General features: G+C 37.6%; 1 protein-coding gene across 4 annotated transcripts in view; it reads right to left on the bottom strand.

Moving 5' to 3' along the window:
* gckr (glucokinase (hexokinase 4) regulator) overlaps positions 1 to 23,638 on the bottom strand; it is a 48,439-nt gene that overhangs the window by 16,724 nt on the left and 8,077 nt on the right. For 2 of the 4 annotated variants that reach the window (XM_054623931.1, XM_054623932.1), the window contains exons 1-10: positions 15,152 to 15,262; positions 14,504 to 14,653; positions 14,352 to 14,420; positions 14,204 to 14,272; positions 13,951 to 14,024; positions 13,016 to 13,082; positions 12,856 to 12,909; positions 12,633 to 12,727; positions 12,401 to 12,506; positions 12,198 to 12,316 (exon numbers count right to left, since the gene is read on the bottom strand). In XM_054623931.1, the coding sequence (XP_054479906.1) occupies positions 12,198 to 12,316; positions 12,401 to 12,506; positions 12,633 to 12,727; positions 12,856 to 12,909; positions 13,016 to 13,082; positions 13,951 to 14,024; positions 14,204 to 14,272; positions 14,352 to 14,420; positions 14,504 to 14,653; positions 15,152 to 15,199 (851 nt within the window). In that variant the 5' untranslated portion in view covers positions 15,200 to 15,262. Of the gene's footprint in view, positions 1 to 12,197; positions 12,317 to 12,400; positions 12,507 to 12,632; positions 12,728 to 12,855; positions 12,910 to 13,015; positions 13,083 to 13,950; positions 14,025 to 14,203; positions 14,273 to 14,351; positions 14,421 to 14,503; positions 14,654 to 15,151; positions 15,263 to 23,638 lie in introns of those variants that run through there. The other 2 variants (XM_054623934.1, XM_054623933.1) reach the window with 1 other exon arrangement.

Below are 23,638 nucleotides of genomic sequence, written 5' to 3'. Positions count from 1 at the left end.
ATATTATTTCTCTGTTGTTGAAAGGACTCGAAAGGACTCGAAACTCAAACGGTAGGACTTGGGACTCGACTTGAGACTTGTCGGCCTTGACTTGTGACTTGACTCGGGACTTGCCTGTCTTGACTCGGGACTTGACTCGGGACTTGACGGCAAAGACTTGAGACTAACTTGTGACTTGCAAAACAATGACTTGGTCCCACCTATTTATTTTCAATTCCTTGGAGACCAATTTGTGATTTGAGATATTGGCCTATACAAAAAGATATTTAAATAATAATTGAACAGTTCAGATATTATTTTAAGCTCCTACCCCTCCTCCCCCCGTCACCATTTCTATAGTTACAGCTTGTTCCATGACATCACAGATGAAGTCATCATTTCTTGATCAGCGTGTTTTGTGACATCACAGATGATGTCATTTCTTGATCAGAGTGTTTTGACATCACAGATGATGTGCAGAGTTTTCTGACATCACGATGACATCATTGGGCAAGCTTAGAAAGTTTATAAATAGAGGTGGGAACAGATAATCTGACGAGCTGGGTCCACTAGGCTCCCTTAGATGGAATGACATGGACCTCCCCCACAGCGCCAGACACGACTTGAGTCGCCACTGGCCCCAGCGTTTTCCCCCTCCGGGTGATGGCTAGGTGGTGCGCAAAAACGAGCCGGAGGGAAGCCGTACTCAACTCGTCTCTTTGGGTCCGAGCTGTGGCTGCAGGAGCCCCGCTGCATTCCATCTTCGTAAGCGGTCACACCGCATTTTAACATCGGTTAAAACTAAAGCAGTCATTGCAATAACGTGGGATGTTTACTAATCTGACTGCTGTTCTAAATCTTCATGGTTTGGCAGTGGGTTACTGACGTTTATTCCTTATAAATGTGTTGCACAACTTAATTTTTTGAGGTTAATATTTGGACTGTGTTGGAGCTCACCGGCTTTCATCCGAGCAACAGAGCCACCGCGTTTAGTTAGTTAGTTCCCAAAAGACAACAGGTCAAAAACGACTTTAAAACTGAAAACCATCTCTTAAAGCGTGAAACTGAAAATATAAAATATTTATTTTCAATTCCTTGGAGACCAATTTGTGATTTGAGATATTGGCCTATACAAAAAGATATTTAAATAATAATTGAACAGTTCAGATATTATTTTAAGCTCCTACCCCTCCTCCCCCGTCACCATTTCTATAGTTACAGCTTGTTCCATGACATCACAGATGAAGTCATCATTTCTTGATCAGCGTGCTTTGTGACATCACAGATGATGTCATCATTTCTTGATCAGAGTGTTTTGTGACATCACAAATGATGTCATTTCTTGATCAGAGTGCTTTCTGACATCACGATGACATCATTGGGCAAGCTTAGAAAGTTTATAAATAGAGGTGGGAACAGATAATCTGACGAGCTGGGTCCACTAGGCTCCCTTAGATGGAATGACATGGACCTCCCCCACAGCGCCAGACACGACTTGAGTCGCCACTGGCCCCAGCGTTTTCCCCCTCCGGGTGATGGCTAGGTGGTGCGCAAAAACGAGCCGGAGGGAAGCCGTACTCAACTCGTCTCTTTGGGTCCGAGCTGTGGCTGCAGGAGCCCCGCTGCATTCCATCTTCGTAAGCGGTCACACCGCATTTTAACATCGGTTAAAACTAAAGCAGTCATTGCAATAACGTGGGATGTTTACTAATCTGACTGCTGTTCTAAATCTTCATGGTTTGGCAGTGGGTTACTGACGTTTATTCCTTATAAATGTGTTGCACAACTTTATTTTTTGAGGTTAATATTTGGACTGTGTTGGAGCTCACCGGCTTTCATCCGAGCAACAGAGCCACCGCGTTTAGTTAGTTAGTTCCCAAAAGACAACAGGTCAAAAACGACTTTAAAACTGAAAACCATCTCTTAAAGCGTGAAACTGAAAATATAAAATATTTATTTTCAATTCCTTGGAGACCAATTTGTGATTTGAGATATTGGCCTATACAAAAAGATATTTAAATAATAATTGAACAGTTCAGATATTATTTTAAGCTCCTACCCCTCCTCCCCCGTCACCATTTCTATAGTTACAGCTTGTTCCATGACATCACAGATGAAGTCATCATTTCTTGATCAGCGTGCTTTGTGACATCACAGATGATGTCATCATTTCTTGATCAGAGTGTTTTGTGACATCACAGATGATGTCATTTCTTGATCAGAGTGCTTTCTGACATCACGATGACATCATTGGGCAAGCTTAGAAAGTTTATAAATAGAGGTGGGAACAGATAATCTGACGAGCTGGGTCCACTAGGCTCCCTTAGATGGAATGACATGGACCTCCCCCACAGCGCCAGACACGACTTGAGTCGCCACTGGCCCCAGCGTTTTCCCCCTCCGGGTGATGGCTAGGTGGTGCGCAAAAACGAGCCGGAGGGAAGCCGTACTCAACTCGTCTCTTTGGGTCCGAGCTGTGGCTGCAGGAGCCCCGCTGCATTCCATCTTCGTAAGCGGTCACACCGCATTTTAACATCGGTTAAAACTAAAGCAGTCATTGCAATAACGTGGGATGTTTACTAATCTGACTGCTGTTCTAAATCTTCATGGTTTGGCAGTGGGTTACTGACGTTTATTCCTTATAAATGTGTTGCACAACTTAATTTTTTGAGGTTAATATTTGGACTGTGTTGGAGCTCACCGGCTTTCATCCGAGCAACAGAGCCACCGCGTTTAGTTAGTTAGTTCCCAAAAGACAACAGGTCAAAAACGACTTTAAAACTGAAAACCATCTCTTAAAGCGTGAAACTGAAAATATAAAATATTTATTTTCAATTCCTTGGAGACCAATTTGTGATTTGAGATATTGGCCTATACAAAAAGATATTTAAATAATAATTGAACAGTTCAGATATTATTTTAAGCTCCTACCCCTCCTCCCCCGTCACCATTTCTATAGTTACAGCTTGTTCCATGACATCACAGATGAAGTCATCATTTCTTGATCAGCGTGCTTTGTGACATCACAGATGATGTCATCATTTCTTGATCAGAGTGTTTTGTGACATCACAGATGATGTCATTTCTTGATCAGAGTGCTTTCTGACATCACGATGACATCATTGGGCAAGCTTAGAAAGTTTATAAATAGAGGTGGGAACAGATAATCTGACGAGCTGGGTCCACTAGGCTCCCTTAGATGGAATGACATGGACCTCCCCCACAGCGCCAGACACGACTTGAGTCGCCACTGGCCCCAGCGTTTTCCCCCCGGGTGATGGCTAGGTGGTGCGCAAAAACGAGCCGGAGGGAAGCCGTACTCAACTCGTCTCTTTGGGTCCGAGCTGTGGCTGCAGGAGCCCCGCTGCATTCCATCTTCGTAAGCGGTCACACCGCATTTTAACATCGGTTAAAACTAAAGCAGTCATTGCAATAACGTGGGATGTTTACTAATCTGACTGCTGTTCTAAATCTTCATGGTTTGGCAGTGGGTTACTGACGTTTATTCCTTATAAATGTGTTGCACAACTTAATTTTTTGAGGTTAATATTTGGACTGTGTTGGAGCTCACCGGCTTTCATCCGAGCAACAGAGCCACCGCGTTTAGTTAGTTAGTTCCCAAAAGACAACAGGTCAAAAACGACTTTAAAACTGAAAACCATCTCTTAAAGCGTGAAACTGAAAATATAAAATATTTATTTTCAATTCCTTGGAGACCAATTTGTGATTTGAGATATTGGCCTATACAAAAAGATATTTAAATAATAATTGAACAGTTCAGATATTATTTTAAGCTCCTACCCCTCCTCCCCCGTCACCATTTCTATAGTTACAGCTTGTTCCATGACATCACAGATGAAGTCATCATTTCTTGATCAGCGTGCTTTGTGACATCACAGATGATGTCATCATTTCTTGATCAGAGTGTTTTGTGACATCACAGATGATGTCATTTCTTGATCAGAGTGCTTTCTGACATCACGATGACATCATTGGGCAAGCTTAGAAAGTTTATAAATAGAGGTGGGAACAGATAATCTGACGAGCTGGGTCCACTAGGCTCCCTTAGATGGAATGACATGGACCTCCCCCACAGCGCCAGACACGACTTGAGTCGCCACTGGCCCCAGCGTTTTCCCCCTCCGGGTGATGGCTAGGTGGTGCGCAAAAACGAGCCGGAGGGAAGCCGTACTCAACTCGTCTCTTTGGGTCCGAGCTGTGGCTGCAGGAGCCCCGCTGCATTCCATCTTCGTAAGCGGTCACACCGCATTTTAACATCGGTTAAAACTAAAGCAGTCATTGCAATAACGTGGGATGTTTACTAATCTGACTGCTGTTCTAAATCTTCATGGTTTGGCAGTGGGTTACTGACGTTTATTCCTTATAAATGTGTTGCACAACTTTATTTTTTGAGGTTAATATTTGGACTGTGTTGGAGCTCACCGGCTTTCATCCGAGCAACAGAGCCACCGCGTTTAGTTAGTTAGTTCCCAAAAGACAACAGGTCAAAAACGACTTTAAAACTGAAAACCATCTCTTAAAGCGTGAAACTGAAAATATAAAATATTTATTTTCAATTCCTTGGAGACCAATTTGTGATTTGAGATATTGGCCTATACAAAAAGATATTTAAATAATAATTGAACAGTTCAGATATTATTTTAAGCTCCTACCCCTCCTCCCCCGTCACCATTTCTATAGTTACAGCTTGTTCCATGACATCACAGATGAAGTCATCATTTCTTGATCAGCGTGCTTTGTGACATCACAGATGATGTCATCATTTCTTGATCAGAGTGTTTTGTGACATCACAGATGATGTCATTTCTTGATCAGAGTGCTTTCTGACATCACGATGACATCATTGGGCAAGCTTAGAAAGTTTATAAATAGAGGTGGGAACAGATAATCTGACGAGCTGGGTCCACTAGGCTCCCTTAGATGGAATGACATGGACCTCCCCCACAGCGCCAGACACGACTTGAGTCGCCACTGGCCCCAGCGTTTTCCCCCTCCGGGTGATGGCTAGGTGGTGCGCAAAAACGAGCCGGAGGGAAGCCGTACTCAACTCGTCTCTTTGGGTCCGAGCTGTGGCTGCAGGAGCCCCGCTGCATTCCATCTTCGTAAGCGGTCACACCGCATTTTAACATCGGTTAAAACTAAAGCAGTCATTGCAATAACGTGGGATGTTTACTAATCTGACTGCTGTTCTAAATCTTCATGGTTTGGCAGTGGGTTACTGACGTTTATTCCTTATAAATGTGTTGCACAACTTTATTTTTTGAGGTTAATATTTGGACTGTGTTGGAGCTCACCGGCTTTCATCCGAGCAACAGAGCCACCGCGTTTAGTTAGTTAGTTCCCAAAAGACAACAGGTCAAAAACGACTTTAAAACTGAAAACCATCTCTTAAAGCGTGAAACTGAAAATATAAAATATTTATTTTCAATTCCTTGGAGACCAATTTGTGATTTGAGATATTGGCCTATACAAAAAGATATTTAAATAATAATTGAACAGTTCAGATATTATTTTAAGCTCCTACCCCTCCTCCCCCGTCACCATTTCTATAGTTACAGCTTGTTCCATGACATCACAGATGAAGTCATCATTTCTTGATCAGCGTGCTTTGTGACATCACAGATGATGTCATCATTTCTTGATCAGAGTGTTTTGTGACATCACAGATGATGTCATTTCTTGATCAGAGTGCTTTCTGACATCACGATGACATCATTGGGCAAGCTTAGAAAGTTTATAAATAGAGGTGGGAACAGATAATCTGACGAGCTGGGTCCACTAGGCTCCCTTAGATGGAATGACATGGACCTCCCCCACAGCGCCAGACACGACTTGAGTCGCCACTGGCCCCAGCGTTTTCCCCCTCCGGGTGATGGCTAGGTGGTGCGCAAAAACGAGCCGGAGGGAAGCCGTACTCAACTCGTCTCTTTGGGTCCGAGCTGTGGCTGCAGGAGCCCCGCTGCATTCCATCTTCGTAAGCGGTCACACCGCATTTTAACATCGGTTAAAACTAAAGCAGTCATTGCAATAACGTGGGATGTTTACTAATCTGACTGCTGTTCTAAATCTTCATGGTTTGGCAGTGGGTTACTGACGTTTATTCCTTATAAATGTGTTGCACAACTTTATTTTTTGAGGTTAATATTTGGACTGTGTTGGAGCTCACCGGCTTTCATCCGAGCAACAGAGCCACCGCGTTTAGTTAGTTAGTTCCCAAAAGACAACAGGTCAAAAACGACTTTAAAACTGAAAACCATCTCTTAAAGCGTGAAACTGAAAATATAAAATATTTATTTTCAATTCCTTGGAGACCAATTTGTGATTTGAGATATTGGCCTATACAAAAAGATATTTAAATAATAATTGAACAGTTCAGATATTATTTTAAGCTCCTACCCCTCCTCCCCCGTCACCATTTCTATAGTTACAGCTTGTTCCATGACATCACAGATGAAGTCATCATTTCTTGATCAGCGTGCTTTGTGACATCACAGATGATGTCATCATTTCTTGATCAGAGTGTTTTGTGACATCACAGATGATGTCATTTCTTGATCAGAGTGCTTTCTGACATCACGATGACATCATTGGGCAAGCTTAGAAAGTTTATAAATAGAGGTGGGAACAGATAATCTGACGAGCTGGGTCCACTAGGCTCCCTTAGATGGAATGACATGGACCTCCCCCACAGCGCCAGACACGACTTGAGTCGCCACTGGCCCCAGCGTTTTCCCCCTCCGGGTGATGGCTAGGTGGTGCGCAAAAACGAGCCGGAGGGAAGCCGTACTCAACTCGTCTCTTTGGGTCCGAGCTGTGGCTGCAGGAGCCCCGCTGCATTCCATCTTCGTAAGCGGTCACACCGCATTTTAACATCGGTTAAAACTAAAGCAGTCATTGCAATAACGTGGGATGTTTACTAATCTGACTGCTGTTCTAAATCTTCATGGTTTGGCAGTGGGTTACTGACGTTTATTCCTTATAAATGTGTTGCACAACTTTATTTTTTGAGGTTAATATTTGGACTGTGTTGGAGCTCACCGGCTTTCATCCGAGCAACAGAGCCACCGCGTTTAGTTAGTTAGTTCCCAAAAGACAACAGGTCAAAAACGACTTTAAAACTGAAAACCATCTCTTAAAGCGTGAAACTGAAAATATAAAATATTTATTTTCAATTCCTTGGAGACCAATTTGTGATTTGAGATATTGGCCTATACAAAAAGATATTTAAATAATAATTGAACAGTTCAGATATTATTTTAAGCTCCTACCCCTCCTCCCCCGTCACCATTTCTATAGTTACAGCTTGTTCCATGACATCACAGATGAAGTCATCATTTCTTGATCAGCGTGCTTTGTGACATCACAGATGATGTCATCATTTCTTGATCAGAGTGTTTTGTGACATCACAGATGATGTCATTTCTTGATCAGAGTGCTTTCTGACATCACGATGACATCATTGGGCAAGCTTAGAAAGTTTATAAATAGAGGTGGGAACAGATAATCTGACGAGCTGGGTCCACTAGGCTCCCTTAGATGGAATGACATGGACCTCCCCACAGCGCCAGACACGACTTGAGTCGCCACTGGCCCCAGCGTTTTCCCCCTCCGGGTGATGGCTAGGTGGTGCGCAAAAACGAGCCGGAGGGAAGCCGTACTCAACTCGTCTCTTTGGGTCCGAGCTGTGGCTGCAGGAGCCCCGCTGCATTCCATCTTCGTAAGCGGTCACACCGCATTTTAACATCGGTTAAAACTAAAGCAGTCATTGCAATAACGTGGGATGTTTACTAATCTGACTGCTGTTCTAAATCTTCATGGTTTGGCAGTGGGTTACTGACGTTTATTCCTTATAAATGTGTTGCACAACTTTATTTTTTGAGGTTAATATTTGGACTGTGTTGGAGCTCACCGGCTTTCATCCGAGCAACAGAGCCACCGCGTTTAGTTAGTTAGTTCCCAAAAGACAACAGGTCAAAAACGACTTTAAAACTGAAAACCATCTCTTAAAGCGTGAAACTGAAAATATAAAATATTTATTTTCAATTCCTTGGAGACCAATTTGTGATTTGAGATATTGGCCTATACAAAAAGATATTTAAATAATAATTGAACAGTTCAGATATTATTTTAAGCTCCTACCCCTCCTCCCCCCGTCACCATTTCTATAGTTACAGCTTGTTCCATGACATCACAGATGAAGTCATCATTTCTTGATCAGCGTGCTTTGTGACATCACAGATGATGTCATCATTTCTTGATCAGAGTGTTTTGTGACATCACAGATGATGTCATTTCTTGATCAGAGTGCTTTCTGACATCACGATGACATCATTGGGCAAGCTTAGAAAGTTTATAAATAGAGGTGGGAACAGATAATCTGACGAGCTGGGTCCACTAGGCTCCCTTAGATGGAATGACATGGACCTCCCCCACAGCGCCAGACACGACTTGAGTCGCCACTGGCCCCAGCGTTTTCCCCCTCCGGGTGATGGCTAGGTGGTGCGCAAAAACGAGCCGGAGGGAAGCCGTACTCAACTCGTCTCTTTGGGTCCGAGCTGTGGCTGCAGGAGCCCCGCTGCATTCCATCTTCGTAAGCGGTCACACCGCATTTTAACATCGGTTAAAACTAAAGCAGTCATTGCAATAACGTGGGATGTTTACTAATCTGACTGCTGTTCTAAATCTTCATGGTTTGGCAGTGGGTTACTGACGTTTATTCCTTATAAATGTGTTGCACAACTTTATTTTTTGAGGTTAATATTTGGACTGTGTTGGAGCTCACCGGCTTTCATCCGAGCAACAGAGCCACCGCGTTTAGTTAGTTAGTTCCCAAAAGACAACAGGTCAAAAACGACTTTAAAACTGAAAACCATCTCTTAAAGCGTGAAACTGAAAATATAAAATATTTATTTTCAATTCCTTGGAGACCAATTTGTGATTTGAGATATTGGCCTATACAAAAAGATATTTAAATAATAATTGAACAGTTCAGATATTATTTTAAGCTCCTACCCCTCCTCCCCCGTCACCATTTCTATAGTTACAGCTTGTTCCATGACATCACAGATGAAGTCATCATTTCTTGATCAGCGTGCTTTGTGACATCACAGATGATGTCATCATTTCTTGATCAGAGTGTTTTGTGACATCACAGATGATGTCATTTCTTGATCAGAGTGCTTTCTGACATCACGATGACATCATTGGGCAAGCTTAGAAAGTTTATAAATAGAGGTGGGAACAGATAATCTGACGAGCTGGGTCCACTAGGCTCCCTTAGATGGAATGACATGGACCTCCCCCACAGCGCCAGACACGACTTGAGTCGCCACTGGCCCCAGCGTTTTCCCCCTCCGGGTGATGGCTAGGTGGTGCGCAAAAACGAGCCGGAGGGAAGCCGTACTCAACTCGTCTCTTTGGGTCCGAGCTGTGGCTGCAGGAGCCCCGCTGCATTCCATCTTCGTAAGCGGTCACACCGCATTTTAACATCGGTTAAAACTAAAGCAGTCATTGCAATAACGTGGGATGTTTACTAATCTGACTGCTGTTCTAAATCTTCATGGTTTGGCAGTGGGTTACTGACGTTTATTCCTTATAAATGTGTTGCACAACTTTATTTTTTGAGGTTAATATTTGGACTGTGTTGGAGCTCACCGGCTTTCATCCGAGCAACAGAGCCACCGCGTTTAGTTAGTTAGTTCCCAAAAGACAACAGGTCAAAAACGACTTTAAAACTGAAAACCATCTCTTAAAGCGTGAAACTGAAAATATAAAATATTTATTTTCAATTCCTTGGAGACCAATTTGTGATTTGAGATATTGGCCTATACAAAAAGATATTTAAATAATAATTGAACAGTTCAGATATTATTTTAAGCTCCTACCCCTCCTCCCCCGTCACCATTTCTATAGTTACAGCTTTCCATGACATCACAGATGAAGTCATCATTTCTTGATCAGCGTGCTTTGTGACATCACAGATGATGTCATCATTTCTTGATCAGAGTGTTTTGTGACATCACAGATGATGTCATTTCTTGATCAGAGTGCTTTCTGACATCACGATGACATCATTGGGCAAGCTTAGAAAGTTTATAAATAGAGGTGGGAACAGATAATCTGACGAGCTGGGTCCACTAGGCTCCCTTAGATGGAATGACATGGACCTCCCCCACAGCGCCAGACACGACTTGAGTCGCCACTGGCCCCAGCGTTTTCCCCCTCCGGGTGATGGCTAGGTGGTGCGCAAAAACGAGCCGGAGGGAAGCCGTACTCAACTCGTCTCTTTGGGTCCGAGCTGTGGCTGCAGGAGCCCCGCTGCATTCCATCTTCGTAAGCGGTCACACCGCATTTTAACATCGGTTAAAACTAAAGCAGTCATTGCAATAACGTGGGATGTTTACTAATCTGACTGCTGTTCTAAATCTTCATGGTTTGGCAGTGGGTTACTGACGTTTATTCCTTATAAATGTGTTGCACAACTTTATTTTTTGAGGTTAATATTTGGACTGTGTTGGAGCTCACCGGCTTTCATCCGAGCAACAGAGCCACCGCGTTTAGTTAGTTAGTTCCCAAAAGACAACAGGTCAAAAACGACTTTAAAACTGAAAACCATCTCTTAAAGCGTGAAACTGAAAATATAAAATATTTATTTTCAATTCCTTGGAGACCAATTTGTGATTTGAGATATTGGCCTATACAAAAAGATATTTAAATAATAATTGAACAGTTCAGATATTATTTTAAGCTCCTACCCCTCCTCCCCCGTCACCATTTCTATAGTTACAGCTTGTTCCATGACATCACAGATGAAGTCATCATTTCTTGATCAGCGTGCTTTGTGACATCACAGATGATGTCATCATTTCTTGATCAGAGTGTTTTGTGACATCACAGATGATGTCATTTCTTGATCAGAGTGCTTTCTGACATCACGATGACATCATTGGGCAAGCTTAGAAAGTTTATAAATAGAGGTGGGAACAGATAATCTGACGAGCTGGGTCCACTAGGCTCCCTTAGATGGAATGACATGGACCTCCCCCACAGCGCCAGACACGACTTGAGTCGCCACTGGCCCCAGCGTTTTCCCCCTCCGGGTGATGGCTAGGTGGTGCGCAAAAACGAGCCGGAGGGAAGCCGTACTCAACTCGTCTCTTTGGGTCCGAGCTGTGGCTGCAGGAGCCCCGCTGCATTCCATCTTCGTAAGCGGTCACACCGCATTTTAACATCGGTTAAAACTAAAGCAGTCATTGCAATAACGTGGGATGTTTACTAATCTGACTGCTGTTCTAAATCTTCATGGTTTGGCAGTGGGTTACTGACGTTTATTCCTTATAAATGTGTTGCACAACTTTATTTTTTGAGGTTAATATTTGGACTGTGTTGGAGCTCACCGGCTTTCATCCGAGCAACAGAGCCACCGCGTTTAGTTAGTTAGTTCCCAAAAGACAACAGGTCAAAAACGACTTTAAAACTGAAAACCATCTCTTAAAGCGTGAAACTGAAAATATAAAATATTTATTTTCAATTCCTTGGAGACCAATTTGTGATTTGAGATATTGGCCTATACAAAAAGATATTTAAATAATAATTGAACAGTTCAGATATTATTTTAAGCTCCTACCCCTCCTCCCCCCGTCACCATTTCTATAGTTATAGTCATTCTTTGTACATAGGGCACATGTTGCACATGGGTGCTGGTGAAAAACAAATGTGACTGAACTTTTTACTTGTGTCCATATTGTGCAGTGACAAGTTCCAGAAGCATCAAGTCATTCATCATAAATGTACTATAAATATTCATGGTGCCACTTTCTTATAAAACATACTTTATAGATGGCAATAAAGGCTTATAACAAACTAGTTCATTAATCATCACCGGAGTTATTTTGTCTGATGCGAAGCTCCTACAGAGCCAGATAGAATATAGAACAAAGTATTTAAAGGCTGAGTAGTACCAGTACCCTGTCCTTTATGTGTAAAATCTTAAAACAGGTATACTGGTTCAGGTATGTATGGATTACTTGGGTTGTTACCGACATCTGGTGAAATACTTGTTCAATACTTATTTTACCCGCTGTATACTTGGACCAATATTGCTGTGTTTCGTGAAAATCTTAAAGTCAGTCTACTGTCCAGATGTGTGAACAACAAAATCTGACATTACAAAGCTTGGTGTGCTTCGGCTTGCTTACCCATGAGTGATCGGTGTGTCTGCAAAGGTAGCAGCGTGAGCGGCAGACAGGACAACCTCCAGGAGAATCTTGGTGGCACTGCCTCCTTTCATCCTGGACGAGCCGCTGATGGCTTCTGGCTGAAGACACATTCACACGCAGTCTAAGAACAGACACGCTGCTTTTTTTTTTGTTCACACAGGAGCACAAGCAACGGTTCTCACCCCAACCGCTGGATTGATGAGGAAGGCCTTTTGACATTTGGCGAGCTCCTGCATCCTTCGCACCATGCTGTGAAAAGTGAACGTGCAGCCTGGAATGGGCTCATCCCTGACAGGTTGTTTTTTTGGATGTAAAAAAAAAAAAAACGTTAATAAAAAATTGAAATGGATATTTCACACACAATTTTTCCCTAATTTACTAACTTTTTTAATGCATATATATTAATGCACACACCTGGCCTGATGTGCAGGATTGAAGCCAACCAGTACGGGGGTGTACACCTCAGGGTGCTGCAGGCAGAAATCCAGCTGACCGGCAACAAATGGAGCCTACACAGCAAGAAATCAAATGTACACAAACTAGCTTAAGTTATATGCATGCTTGCAAGGTCCCGGCTCATAAATTGACACCCATGCCCAACACAGAATTCGGATTCCGACCAATTGGAGTGACTTACAGATAACCCACAGGAAATACCAATGAACAAGACGCGCTTCTTTCCCTCACAGACCTGCAGGGCGGCAAAAACATGCAGTGGTCAAATATGTTAAAAAAGGTACCATATTTGCACTCTGCCTTCACACATATACACACTCTCTCTCCAGCATGTCTCTGACCTTCTGCAGGCTGAGCACGCCCATATTGGGGTCATCTTCAGGAGCTTCTTGGGAGGATAGCAGAGCTCTAAGGAAAATGAGAGAAAGACAGAGTTTTATTTTAAACATGTTAAAAGTAAAAAAATGAAACTCATAAATTAAGAAATAATAAATTATTCCTCTTACATATTAAAAGTTGAACTCCTTAGCCATAAAACACACCCTTGTTTAATTCAATATACTCAGGAGTTTTGCTGCTGCAGCTTTACAAATTTACTAATTTGGGCTAATGTTAGCACACTTTAGTTAGATATTTCTGTGTATCACTGTATTACAGAATTAGTTTGCTGACTTTATTACATTTTCTCTGCTTGTTTACTATTGTTAAAGTACTTTCACATTTGCCACAGATAAAATTTGAATAAACAAAAGCAAACTGACTAAATAATGCCACTTACACAGCAATATCGAGGTTTGCTTGCTTAAACTAGCTAACATTAGCCACAATAAGCTAAAGCTACATTAGTTTTATTACTTAATGATTCACCTTTTCATTAGTATCTAACGTTAGCTAAGATTTTCTTGCTTACATTAGCTAACATTAGCTATTCCTACGCTAAAGCTACATTCATTGGGAATTTAAGTTTCAATTTGTAAGTGGTAAATTGTTATTTCCTCTCTTAAAAGTAACATAGTCTCACTTTAAGTATGTTTGAAGCATTTTTCTCAATCAGAAAAGCAGTTACTTCACTTAATTCAAATGTTGATTGATAGTCTTAATAGTGACTAGTGGAGTGAAGAAGGTGTTTACTGCTAAAAACAAAACCAGTTTTAAAATATGTCAATTTGAATACTGTATGTCGCAATATAAGCAAAAAAAACAACAATTCATACAAATGATCATAAAAACTTTTTCTTATGAGAAGTGCAATACAAGTTGACTATCAGAAACATACCTGTCTCCTCCTGCAATGATGTATGAATAGACAGAACTCTGGTCCAGCTCCCCCAGTGCTCTGTTGAAAGCTGACTAACAACACACACAAGCAAAACACAACACAGGAAGTCATTTTTCCATAAAACAAGTGATCACATGATTTCACTAAGTGTTATTAACCTAATATTACTGGCTTGGTCTGGCTTGTATGATATCAGTATTTCTTATTTTTGATGTGCAGTGGCTTAATCACATTTCAAGACAGCTATTACCGTGATGTGGAAAGCCAGTCGACCAGAAGTCCCACAACCACTCAGTACTATGAGACTGTTCCGAGGATCCTTTTAAAGAAAGACAAGACATGCTTTGACAACTTACCTCGCTGAGCAACAGAACTACGGACAGACAGAGAATAAATACCTTGAGAATGAGCTCCACCTTCTTAGCAACCTCAGTCAGTGTTTCCACCACTTGTTCACTCAAAAGCCTCTAAGAATGACAAATAATCACTTCCATTAATGAAAAGTTTTCAGAATAAAGTTGTTTCATAGGTTTGTCTGAAATATCTGTACCTGGTAGGGAGCTCCCATCTCTTCCTGAAATATCTGGTCATCACAGGCCTGCAGCATCCTCACAATGCAATTGGGTGAAGCCCGGTCAATGTCACGCGTCAGGGGGTTGGACTTCTCCGAAACAGGAAGTGAAGGCTCATAATCTGGGGACTGAGGAATATCAAATATACGTTTTAAGAAATATTTAACACAAATGCTGCATTGAAACACTCAATAAAAAACCAGACAATCCAAGGATTAGAGAAACATAAATTGAACTACATCTAGAAAATGCTTTTTTTTCTAAGTAGTTGATTTGAAACGAGGATAGTTTATGTGTTTTGTGACAAGCCATGAGATACTGATGATATAGCTTAATTTAGAGGAATAGACACTTTTTGCTTTCTTATTGAGAGTAAGAGGAGTCGATTGACACCACTCTCATGTCTTTACGCTAAATCTGAAGCTACAGCCAGCAATGAGCTTAGTTTAGCAAAAGGACTGGAAACTAATGAAACAGCTAGCTCCAGTCTTTATGCTAAGCTATAGCTAACAAGTTCTTGACTGTAGCTTCATATTTAGGGTACAGACATGAGAGTGGTATCGATCTACTCATCTAACAATGGGCAATACAGCAAATGTACGCATGTATTACCCCTAAAAACGTACCTCCCACTCATGCATAGCAGAGAGACTGCAAGTCCAGTCCAAGTCCATGGTGCGTGAGTCTGGCCTTTTCTGTTAGACACAAAAAAGTGTCCCTCTGTATAGCCCGTTCCCTTTTTGTCAGTCACTCAGATTTGAAATGAAAAGTGCTCAGCTCTATCTGTAGTGACAAAGTTCACTTAGGGACCTTTGAGACTGAGGAGTGAAAGTAAGAATGGATCTCTATGTCCATAAACGCCCAGAGTATCTGTGGATTTATAGCAGAAGGAGTCATTCTCGCAACTCTTTTATGGGTAAACGGGAGAAATAAACTGCAATCACTGAAAATGTACCAAAGCAAACTTCAACAGCAAGCAACAGAGGGGGTCGGACACAGAAACACGCTTCCCAGCCCTACCACACGGTGCACAAAAGATCCAAGTGATTCTCAAGCAGTGTGAAAATAGTTAGTGCTTTGTCACAGTTAATTGTGGAGTCTAATACGTTCCATCGCTCTCAGAGTCAGACTGTTTGCTGCAGAGCGCCTCGCTCCCTCCGAAACTCCCACAACTGTCTGTCATAACAAGCCGGCTAATTGCTGTCGGTGACACAGTGGTGAGGACGTTTTTTAATGTTCCATCGACGACGAAACGACTAATAATATTCCTCGTCGCACTGTATTTAAAAAAATAAAATAATAATAATTAATTTCACAGTACGCTGTAAAGGCCCGAGACTCTCTGTAGAGTGATGCTTATGTACTATTCACTACTGGCTCACGCTGATTATTAATGATATCAGACATCTGAAGCACAGTTTGGCGCTAAACTCCCTGAGTCAGTCCGACACCAGAGCTGTGCGTGGGGCCGTGTGATAACTTAGTCAAAGCCAGGATGAAGCGCCTCCAACTTTTTTTTGCCTTTTAGTAACCACCTTCAGTGACTTGGACATCATCGCGTTTTCAACCTGTGTTCAAAGTAGCTCTTTATAAATATTAAAAAAAGGTCATCAGGAAGCATTTGATCTCCATTCCTCCGGCGTTTTTGCTAATTAATTTGGACAAATATTGCACAGTGAAGACTGCACATGCCACCTTTATGGGAGGAGGTTTGGTTTATGCATGTACATGGCATTTTTGTACATTATTTGTATAATTTCCCCTAATACTGTTAAGAAAGAGCTTTTTGTTGCATATCAAGCCTCATATTTGCAATAAAAACAGGAAAAGAAGTTTAAATTTGTTTGGATCTGCATGTTTTCCTTAGATGTGACACAATGTGCAGCCTTCACTTTAAGGATTACAATTTTTTTAATTCATGAAAAGAAATGTGCACCAATCATCTACCCAGAATATTTGGTGTTATAACCATTAAGATCAAGTGTCAGAGGTCACTCACTCTCTTGCTCACACACATACACACGCACATACAACCATCGACTCCCTCGCCCAGCCCTGCAGCCGCACAGCCGCTGTCGTCATGGCAACCAAGAGGCTAATCTCCAGTGGACAGAGAGAGAGAGAGAGACAGAGAGAGAGAAAGTGCAATTGCTTGCACAGAAACGTGATCCTGAGCACGAGGAGCAAGTGCGTATGCGATGGAGATATGCAGCCCTTGCTTTGCGTTTTTCTCAGTGTACGTGCGTTTTTTGAAGTGTACGTGCGTTTGTCACGCGCTTGTGAGAGGGGCGGGTGAGCATGCACGTGTTTGAGACGTATAGCCTGCTCGTGCATATGCAATCCTCTTCAGTTAAATAGGAATTATTTCTGAGGCAGTGCACATCATTTAAAAATATTTCCATGATAAAAACCTTGCTATTTATCTCTGACTCTCATCCTTTATATTCTGCTCATTTCCTTCCCTAAATCATCTCTCCTTCCTTCGTCATCTCCTTTTTTTGTGGCTTAATCCCCCCTTTTCCACTCCTCTGTCCCTGACACAACCATTTTCTGCCCCAAATCTTCCAGTCATCCTTCCTCTCTTTCTTGTGCATTCTTTCTGTCAATCTTTTCATCCTTTTGGAACAGCTTCCCCTTGAATCATCTTTTCTCTCTTTGTCACACTCCTTTCATCACTCCTAAATCCATCCCTCTTCTCCATTCGCGGCCTCCTAACTCCATCAGTTACCCTTCTCTCTCACACCACACACACACACACACACACACACACACACACACACACACACACACACACACACACACACACACACACACACACACACACACACACACACACACACACACACACACACACACACACACACACACACACACACACACACACCTTCCCAGTTCCTTGTGTTCCTAAATCCTCGCCTCTCTATTTCCCTGCAGGGATCACACACACATATGTTACAGTTGATTAGGCTGGCAGAGCCACAGGGCAGTCATCCCATTGGAGGGAATGATGGAGGGATGGATGGAGAGGTGGGAAGTGCAGAGAGAGTGAGAGCGCGATGGAGGGAGGGGAATATTGAGAGAGGTGGAGGAAACTATGACTTTTTTTCAATTTTTTTTCGACATATTATACTGTGACCTTTTTTTGAACTTTTTTCAACATGCCTTTTGACTTTATTTTTTAGTAAGACTTTTTTTTTTTACTTTTTTCGACATGCTATAGTATGACTTTTTTTTCAATATCTTTCATCATACTATAGTATGACTTTTTTTGACATGCTATAGTATGACTTTTCTTTCCATTTTTTTTGACATGCTATATTATGACTTTTTTTCAATTTGTATTCGACGTGCTATAGTGTGACTTTTTTCGACATACTATACGATGACTTTTTTTGACATGCTATAGTATGACTTTTATTTCAATTTTCTTTTACATGCTATACTGACTTTTTTCAACATGCTATAGTATGACTTTTTTTTCAATTTTTTTCATCATACTATAGTATGACTTTTTTTGACATGCTATAGTATGACTTTTATTTCAATTTTTCTTTACATGCTATATTATGACTTTTCTTTCTATTTTTATTCGACATGCTATAGTATGACTTTTCTTTCTATTTTTTTTTGACATGCTATATTAGGACTTTTTTATCAATTTGTATTCGACATGCTATAGTGTGACTTTTTTCCAACTTTTTTCCACATACTATACTATGACTTTTTTCAACATGCCTTTTGACTTTTATTTTTGACTTTTTCGACATGCTATAGTATGACTTTTTTTTCAATATTTTTCATCATACTTTTTTCGACATGCTATAGTATGACTTTTCTTTCTATTTTTTTTGACATGCTGTATTATGACTTTTTTTTCTATTTTTATTCAACATGCTATTGTATGACTTTTTTCAACTTTTTTCAACATGAAAAAATGTTTATGACTTTTTTTCAATATTTTTCATCATACTATAGTACGACTTTTTTGACATGCTATAGTATGACTTTTATTTCAATTTATTTTTACATGCTATATTATGACTTTTTTTTCTATTTTTATTCGACATGCTATAGTATGACTTTTTTCCAACTTTTTTCCACATACTATACTATGACTTTTTTCAACTTTTTTCAACATGCTATAGTATGACTTTTTTTCCAATATTTTTCATCATACTATAGTATGACTTTTTTTGAAATGCTATAGTATGACTTTTATTTCAATTTTTTTTTACATGCTATATTATGACTTTTTTTTCTATTTTTATTCGACATCCTATAGTCTGACTTTTTTCCAACTTTTTTCCACATACTATACTGACTTTTTTCAACTTGCTATACAATGACTTTATTCAACATGCTATAGTATGACTTTTTTTCCAATATTTTTCATCATACTATAGTATGACTTTTTTTGACATGCTATAGTATGTCTTTTATTTCAATTTTTCTTTACATGCTATATTATGACTTTTCTTTCTATTTTTATTCGACATGCTATATTAGGACTTTTTTATCAATTTGTATTCGACATGCTATAGTGTGACTTTTTTTCCAACTTTTTTCCACATACTATACTATGACTTTTTTCAACATGCCTTTTGACTTTTATTTTTGACTTTTTCAACATGCTATAGTATGACTTTTTTTTCAATATTTTTCATCATACTTTTTTCGACATGCTATAGTATGACTTTTCTTTCTATTTCTTTTGACATGCTATATTATGACTTTTTTTTCTATTTTTATTCGACATGCTATCGTATGACTTTTTTCCAACTTTTTTCCACATACTATACTATGACTTTTTTCAACATGCTATTATAGTATGACTTTTTTTCAATATTTTTCATCATACTATACTATGACTTTTTTCAACTTGCTATACTATGACTTTATTCGACATGCTATAGTATGACTTTTTTCCAACTTTTTTCCACATACTATAGAATTACTTTTTTTGACATGCTATAGTATGACTTTTCTTTCTATTTTTTTTTGACATGCTGTATTATGACTTTTCTTTCTATTTTTATTCGACATGCTATCGTATGACTTTTTTCAACTTTTTTTCCAAATACTTACTATGACTTTTTTCAATATTTTTCATCATACTATAGTATGACTTTTTTGATATGCTATAGTATGACTTTTATGTCAATTTATATTTACATGCTATATTATGACTTTTTTTATTATTTTTATTTGACATGCTATAGTATGACTTTTTTTCAACTTTTTTCCACATACTATACTATGACTTTTTTCAACTTTTTTCAACATGCTATAGTATGACTTTTTTTTCAATATTTTTCATCATACTATAGTATGACTTTTTTGAATTGCTATAGTATGACTTTTATTTCAATTTTTTTTTACATGCTATATTATGACTTTTTTATCTATTTTTATTCGACATGCTATCGTATGACTTTTTTCCAACTTTTTTCCACATACTATAGTATGACTTTTTTCAACATGCCTTTTGAATTTTTTTTTTAACTTTTTTCGACATGCTATAGTATGACTTTTTTTTCAATATTTTTCATCATACTATAGAATGACTTTTTTCCACATACTATACTATGACTTTTATTTCAATTTTTTTTTACATGCTATATTATGACTTTTTTATCTATTTTTATTCGACATGCTATCGTATGACTTTTTTCCAACTTTTTTCCACATACTATACTATGACTTTTTTCAACATGCTATACTATGATTTTTTTCTTTTTTTTGACATGCTATATTATGACTTTTTTCAACTATTTTATACTATGATGACTTTTTTCAATATTTTTTCATCATACTATAGTATGACTTTTTTTCAATGCTTTAGTATGACTTTTCTTTCTTTTTTTTTACATGCTATATTATGACTTTTTTTTTCTATTTTTATTCGACATGCTATCGTATGACTTTTTTCCAACTTTTTTCCACATACTATACTATGACTTTTTTCAACATGCTATTATAGTATGACTTTTTTTTCAATATTTTTCATCATACTATACTATGACTTTATTCGACATGCTATAGTATGACTTTTTTCCAACTTTTTTCCACATACTATAGAATTACTTTTTTTGACATGCTATAGTATGACTTTTTTTCAATTTTTTTTCATGCTATATTATGACTTTTTTTCTATTTTTATTCGACATGCTATAGTATGACTTTTTTTCCAACTTTTTTTGACATACTATACTATGACTTTTTTTACTATACTTTTTTTCAACATGCTATAGTATGACTTTTTTTCAACTTTTTTCCACATACTATACTATGACTTTTTTCAACTTTTTTTCAACATGCTATAGTATGACTTTTTTCCAATTTTTTCATCATACTATACTATGACTTTTTCGACATGCTATAGTATGACTTTTTTTTTTTTTTTTCCACATACTATACTATGACTTTTTTCAATATTTTTCTTTTTTTTTTGACATGCTATAGTATGACTTTTCTTTCTATTTTTTTGACATGCTATATTATGACTTTTTTTCTATTTTTATTCGACATGCTATCGTATGACTTTTTTCCAACTTTTTTTTTTTTTCCACATACTATACCATGACTTTTTTCAACTTTTTTCAACATGCTATTATAGTATGACTTTTTTTTCTATTTTCATTCGACATGCTATATTATGACTTTTTTCAACTTTTTTCCACATACTATACTATGACTTTTTTCAACTTTTTTCAACATGCTATTATAGTATGACTTTTTTTCAATATTTTTCATCATACTATACTATGACTTTTTCGACATGCTATAGTATGACTTTTTTTCCAACTTTTTTCCACATACTATAGAATTACTTTTTTTGACATGCTATAGTATGACTTTTTTTCAATTTTTTTTACATGCTATATTATGACTTTTTTATCTATTTTTATTCGACATGCTATAGTATGACTTTTTTCCAACTTTTTTCCACATACTATACTATGACTTTTTTCAACTTTTTTCAACATGCTATAGTATGACTTTTTTTCAATATTTTTCATCATACTATAGTATGACTTTTTTGAAATGCTATAGTATGACTTTTATTTCAATTTTTTTTTACATGCTATATTATGACTTTTTTATCTATTTTTATTCGACATGCTATAGTATGACTTTTTTCCAACTTTTTTCCACATACTATACTATGACTTTTTTCAACATGCTATAGTATGACTTTTTTTCAACATGCTATAGTATGACTTTTTTTCAATTTTTTTTACATGCTACTTTTTTTTTTCTATTTTTATTCATGCTATAGTATGACTTTTTTCAACTTTTTTCACATACTATACTATGACTTTTTTCAACATGCTATATGACTTTTTTCCACTTTTTTTACTATACTATGACTTTTTTCAACATGCTATAGTATGACTTTTTTTTTGATATTTTTCACATACTATAGTATGACTTTTTTTTCACTTTTTTTTTTGACATGCTATAGTATGACTTCTTTCTATTTCTTTTGACATGCTATATTATGACTTTTTTTATTTTTATTTTTATTCGACATGCTATCGTATGACTTTTTTTTCCAACTTTTTTTTTTCCACATACTATACCATGACTTTTTTCAACTTTTTTTTTTTTTGACATGCTATTATAGTATGACTTTTTTTTTCTTTTTTCATTCGACATGCTATCGTATGACTTTTTTCCAACTTTTTTCCACATACTATGACTTTTTTCAACTTTTTTCAACATGCTATTATAGTATGACTTTTTTTTTTCAATATTTTTCATCGTACTATACTATGACTTTATTCGACATGCTATAGTATGACTTTTTTCCAACTTTTTTCCACATACTATAGAATTACTTTTTTTGACATGCTATAGTATGACTTTTATTTCAATTTATTTTTACATGCTATATTATGACTTTTTTTTCTATTTTTATTCGACATGCTATAGTATGACTTTTTTCAACTTTTTTCCACATACTTTTTTTTTTCAACTTTTTTCAACATGCTATAGTATGACTTTTTTTTCAATATTTTTCATCATACTATAGTATGACTTTTTTTGAAATGCTATAGTATGACTTTTTTGATTTCAATTTTTTTTTTTACATGCTATATTATGACTTTTTTATCTATTTTTATTCAACATGCTATCGTATGACTTTTTTCCACATATAGTATGACTTTTTTACAACTTTTTTCCACATACTATACTATGACTTTTTTCACATACTATACTATGACTTTTTTCAACTTTTTAGTATGACATGCTATAGTATGACTTTTTTTCAATATTTTTTTTCATCATACTATAGTATGACTTTTTTTGAAATGCTATAGTATGACTTTTATTTCAAAAAAATTTTACATGCTATATTATGACTTTTTTATCTATTTTTATTCGACATGCTATAGTATGACTTTTTTCCAGCTTTTTTCCACATACTATACTATGACTTTTTTTTGCAACATGCTATAGTATGACTTTTTTTTCCAACTTTTTTCACATACTATAGTATGACTTTTTTCCAACTTTTTTTGACATGCTATAGTATGACTTTTTTTTCAATTTTTTTTGACATGCTATATTATGACTTTTTTTCTATTTTTATTCGACATGCTATCGTATGACTTTTTTCCAACTTTTTTCCACATACTATACTATGACTTTTTTCAACATGCTATTATAGTATGACTTTTTTTTCAACTTTTTCATCATGCTATAGTATGACTTTTTTTTCATTTTTTCACATGCTATAGTATGACTTTTTTTCCAACTTTTTTTACATACTATAGAATTTTTTTTTTTTTTCGACATGCTATAGTATGACTTTTTTTTCAATTTTTTTTACATGCTATATTATGACTTTTTTATCTATTTTTATTCGACATGCTATAGTATGACTTTTTTCCAACTTTTTTCCACATACTATACTATGACTTTTTTCAACATTTTTCCACATACTATACTATGACTTTTTTTTGACTTTTTCATACTACATGCTTTTTTCGACATGCTATAGTATGACTTTTTTTTCAATATTTTTCATCATACTATAGAATTACTTTTTTTGACATGCTATAGTATGACTTTTTTTCAATTTTTTTTTACATGCTATATTATGACTT

Source organism: Anoplopoma fimbria, chromosome 22 (genome assembly GCF_027596085.1).
Source record: "Anoplopoma fimbria isolate UVic2021 breed Golden Eagle Sablefish chromosome 22, Afim_UVic_2022, whole genome shotgun sequence".
NCBI classification, from domain to species: Eukaryota; Metazoa; Chordata; class Actinopteri; order Perciformes; family Anoplopomatidae; genus Anoplopoma; species Anoplopoma fimbria.
The sequence above is the reverse complement of the archived record's forward strand: the minus strand, read 5'-3'. Positions and strand labels throughout refer to the sequence as shown.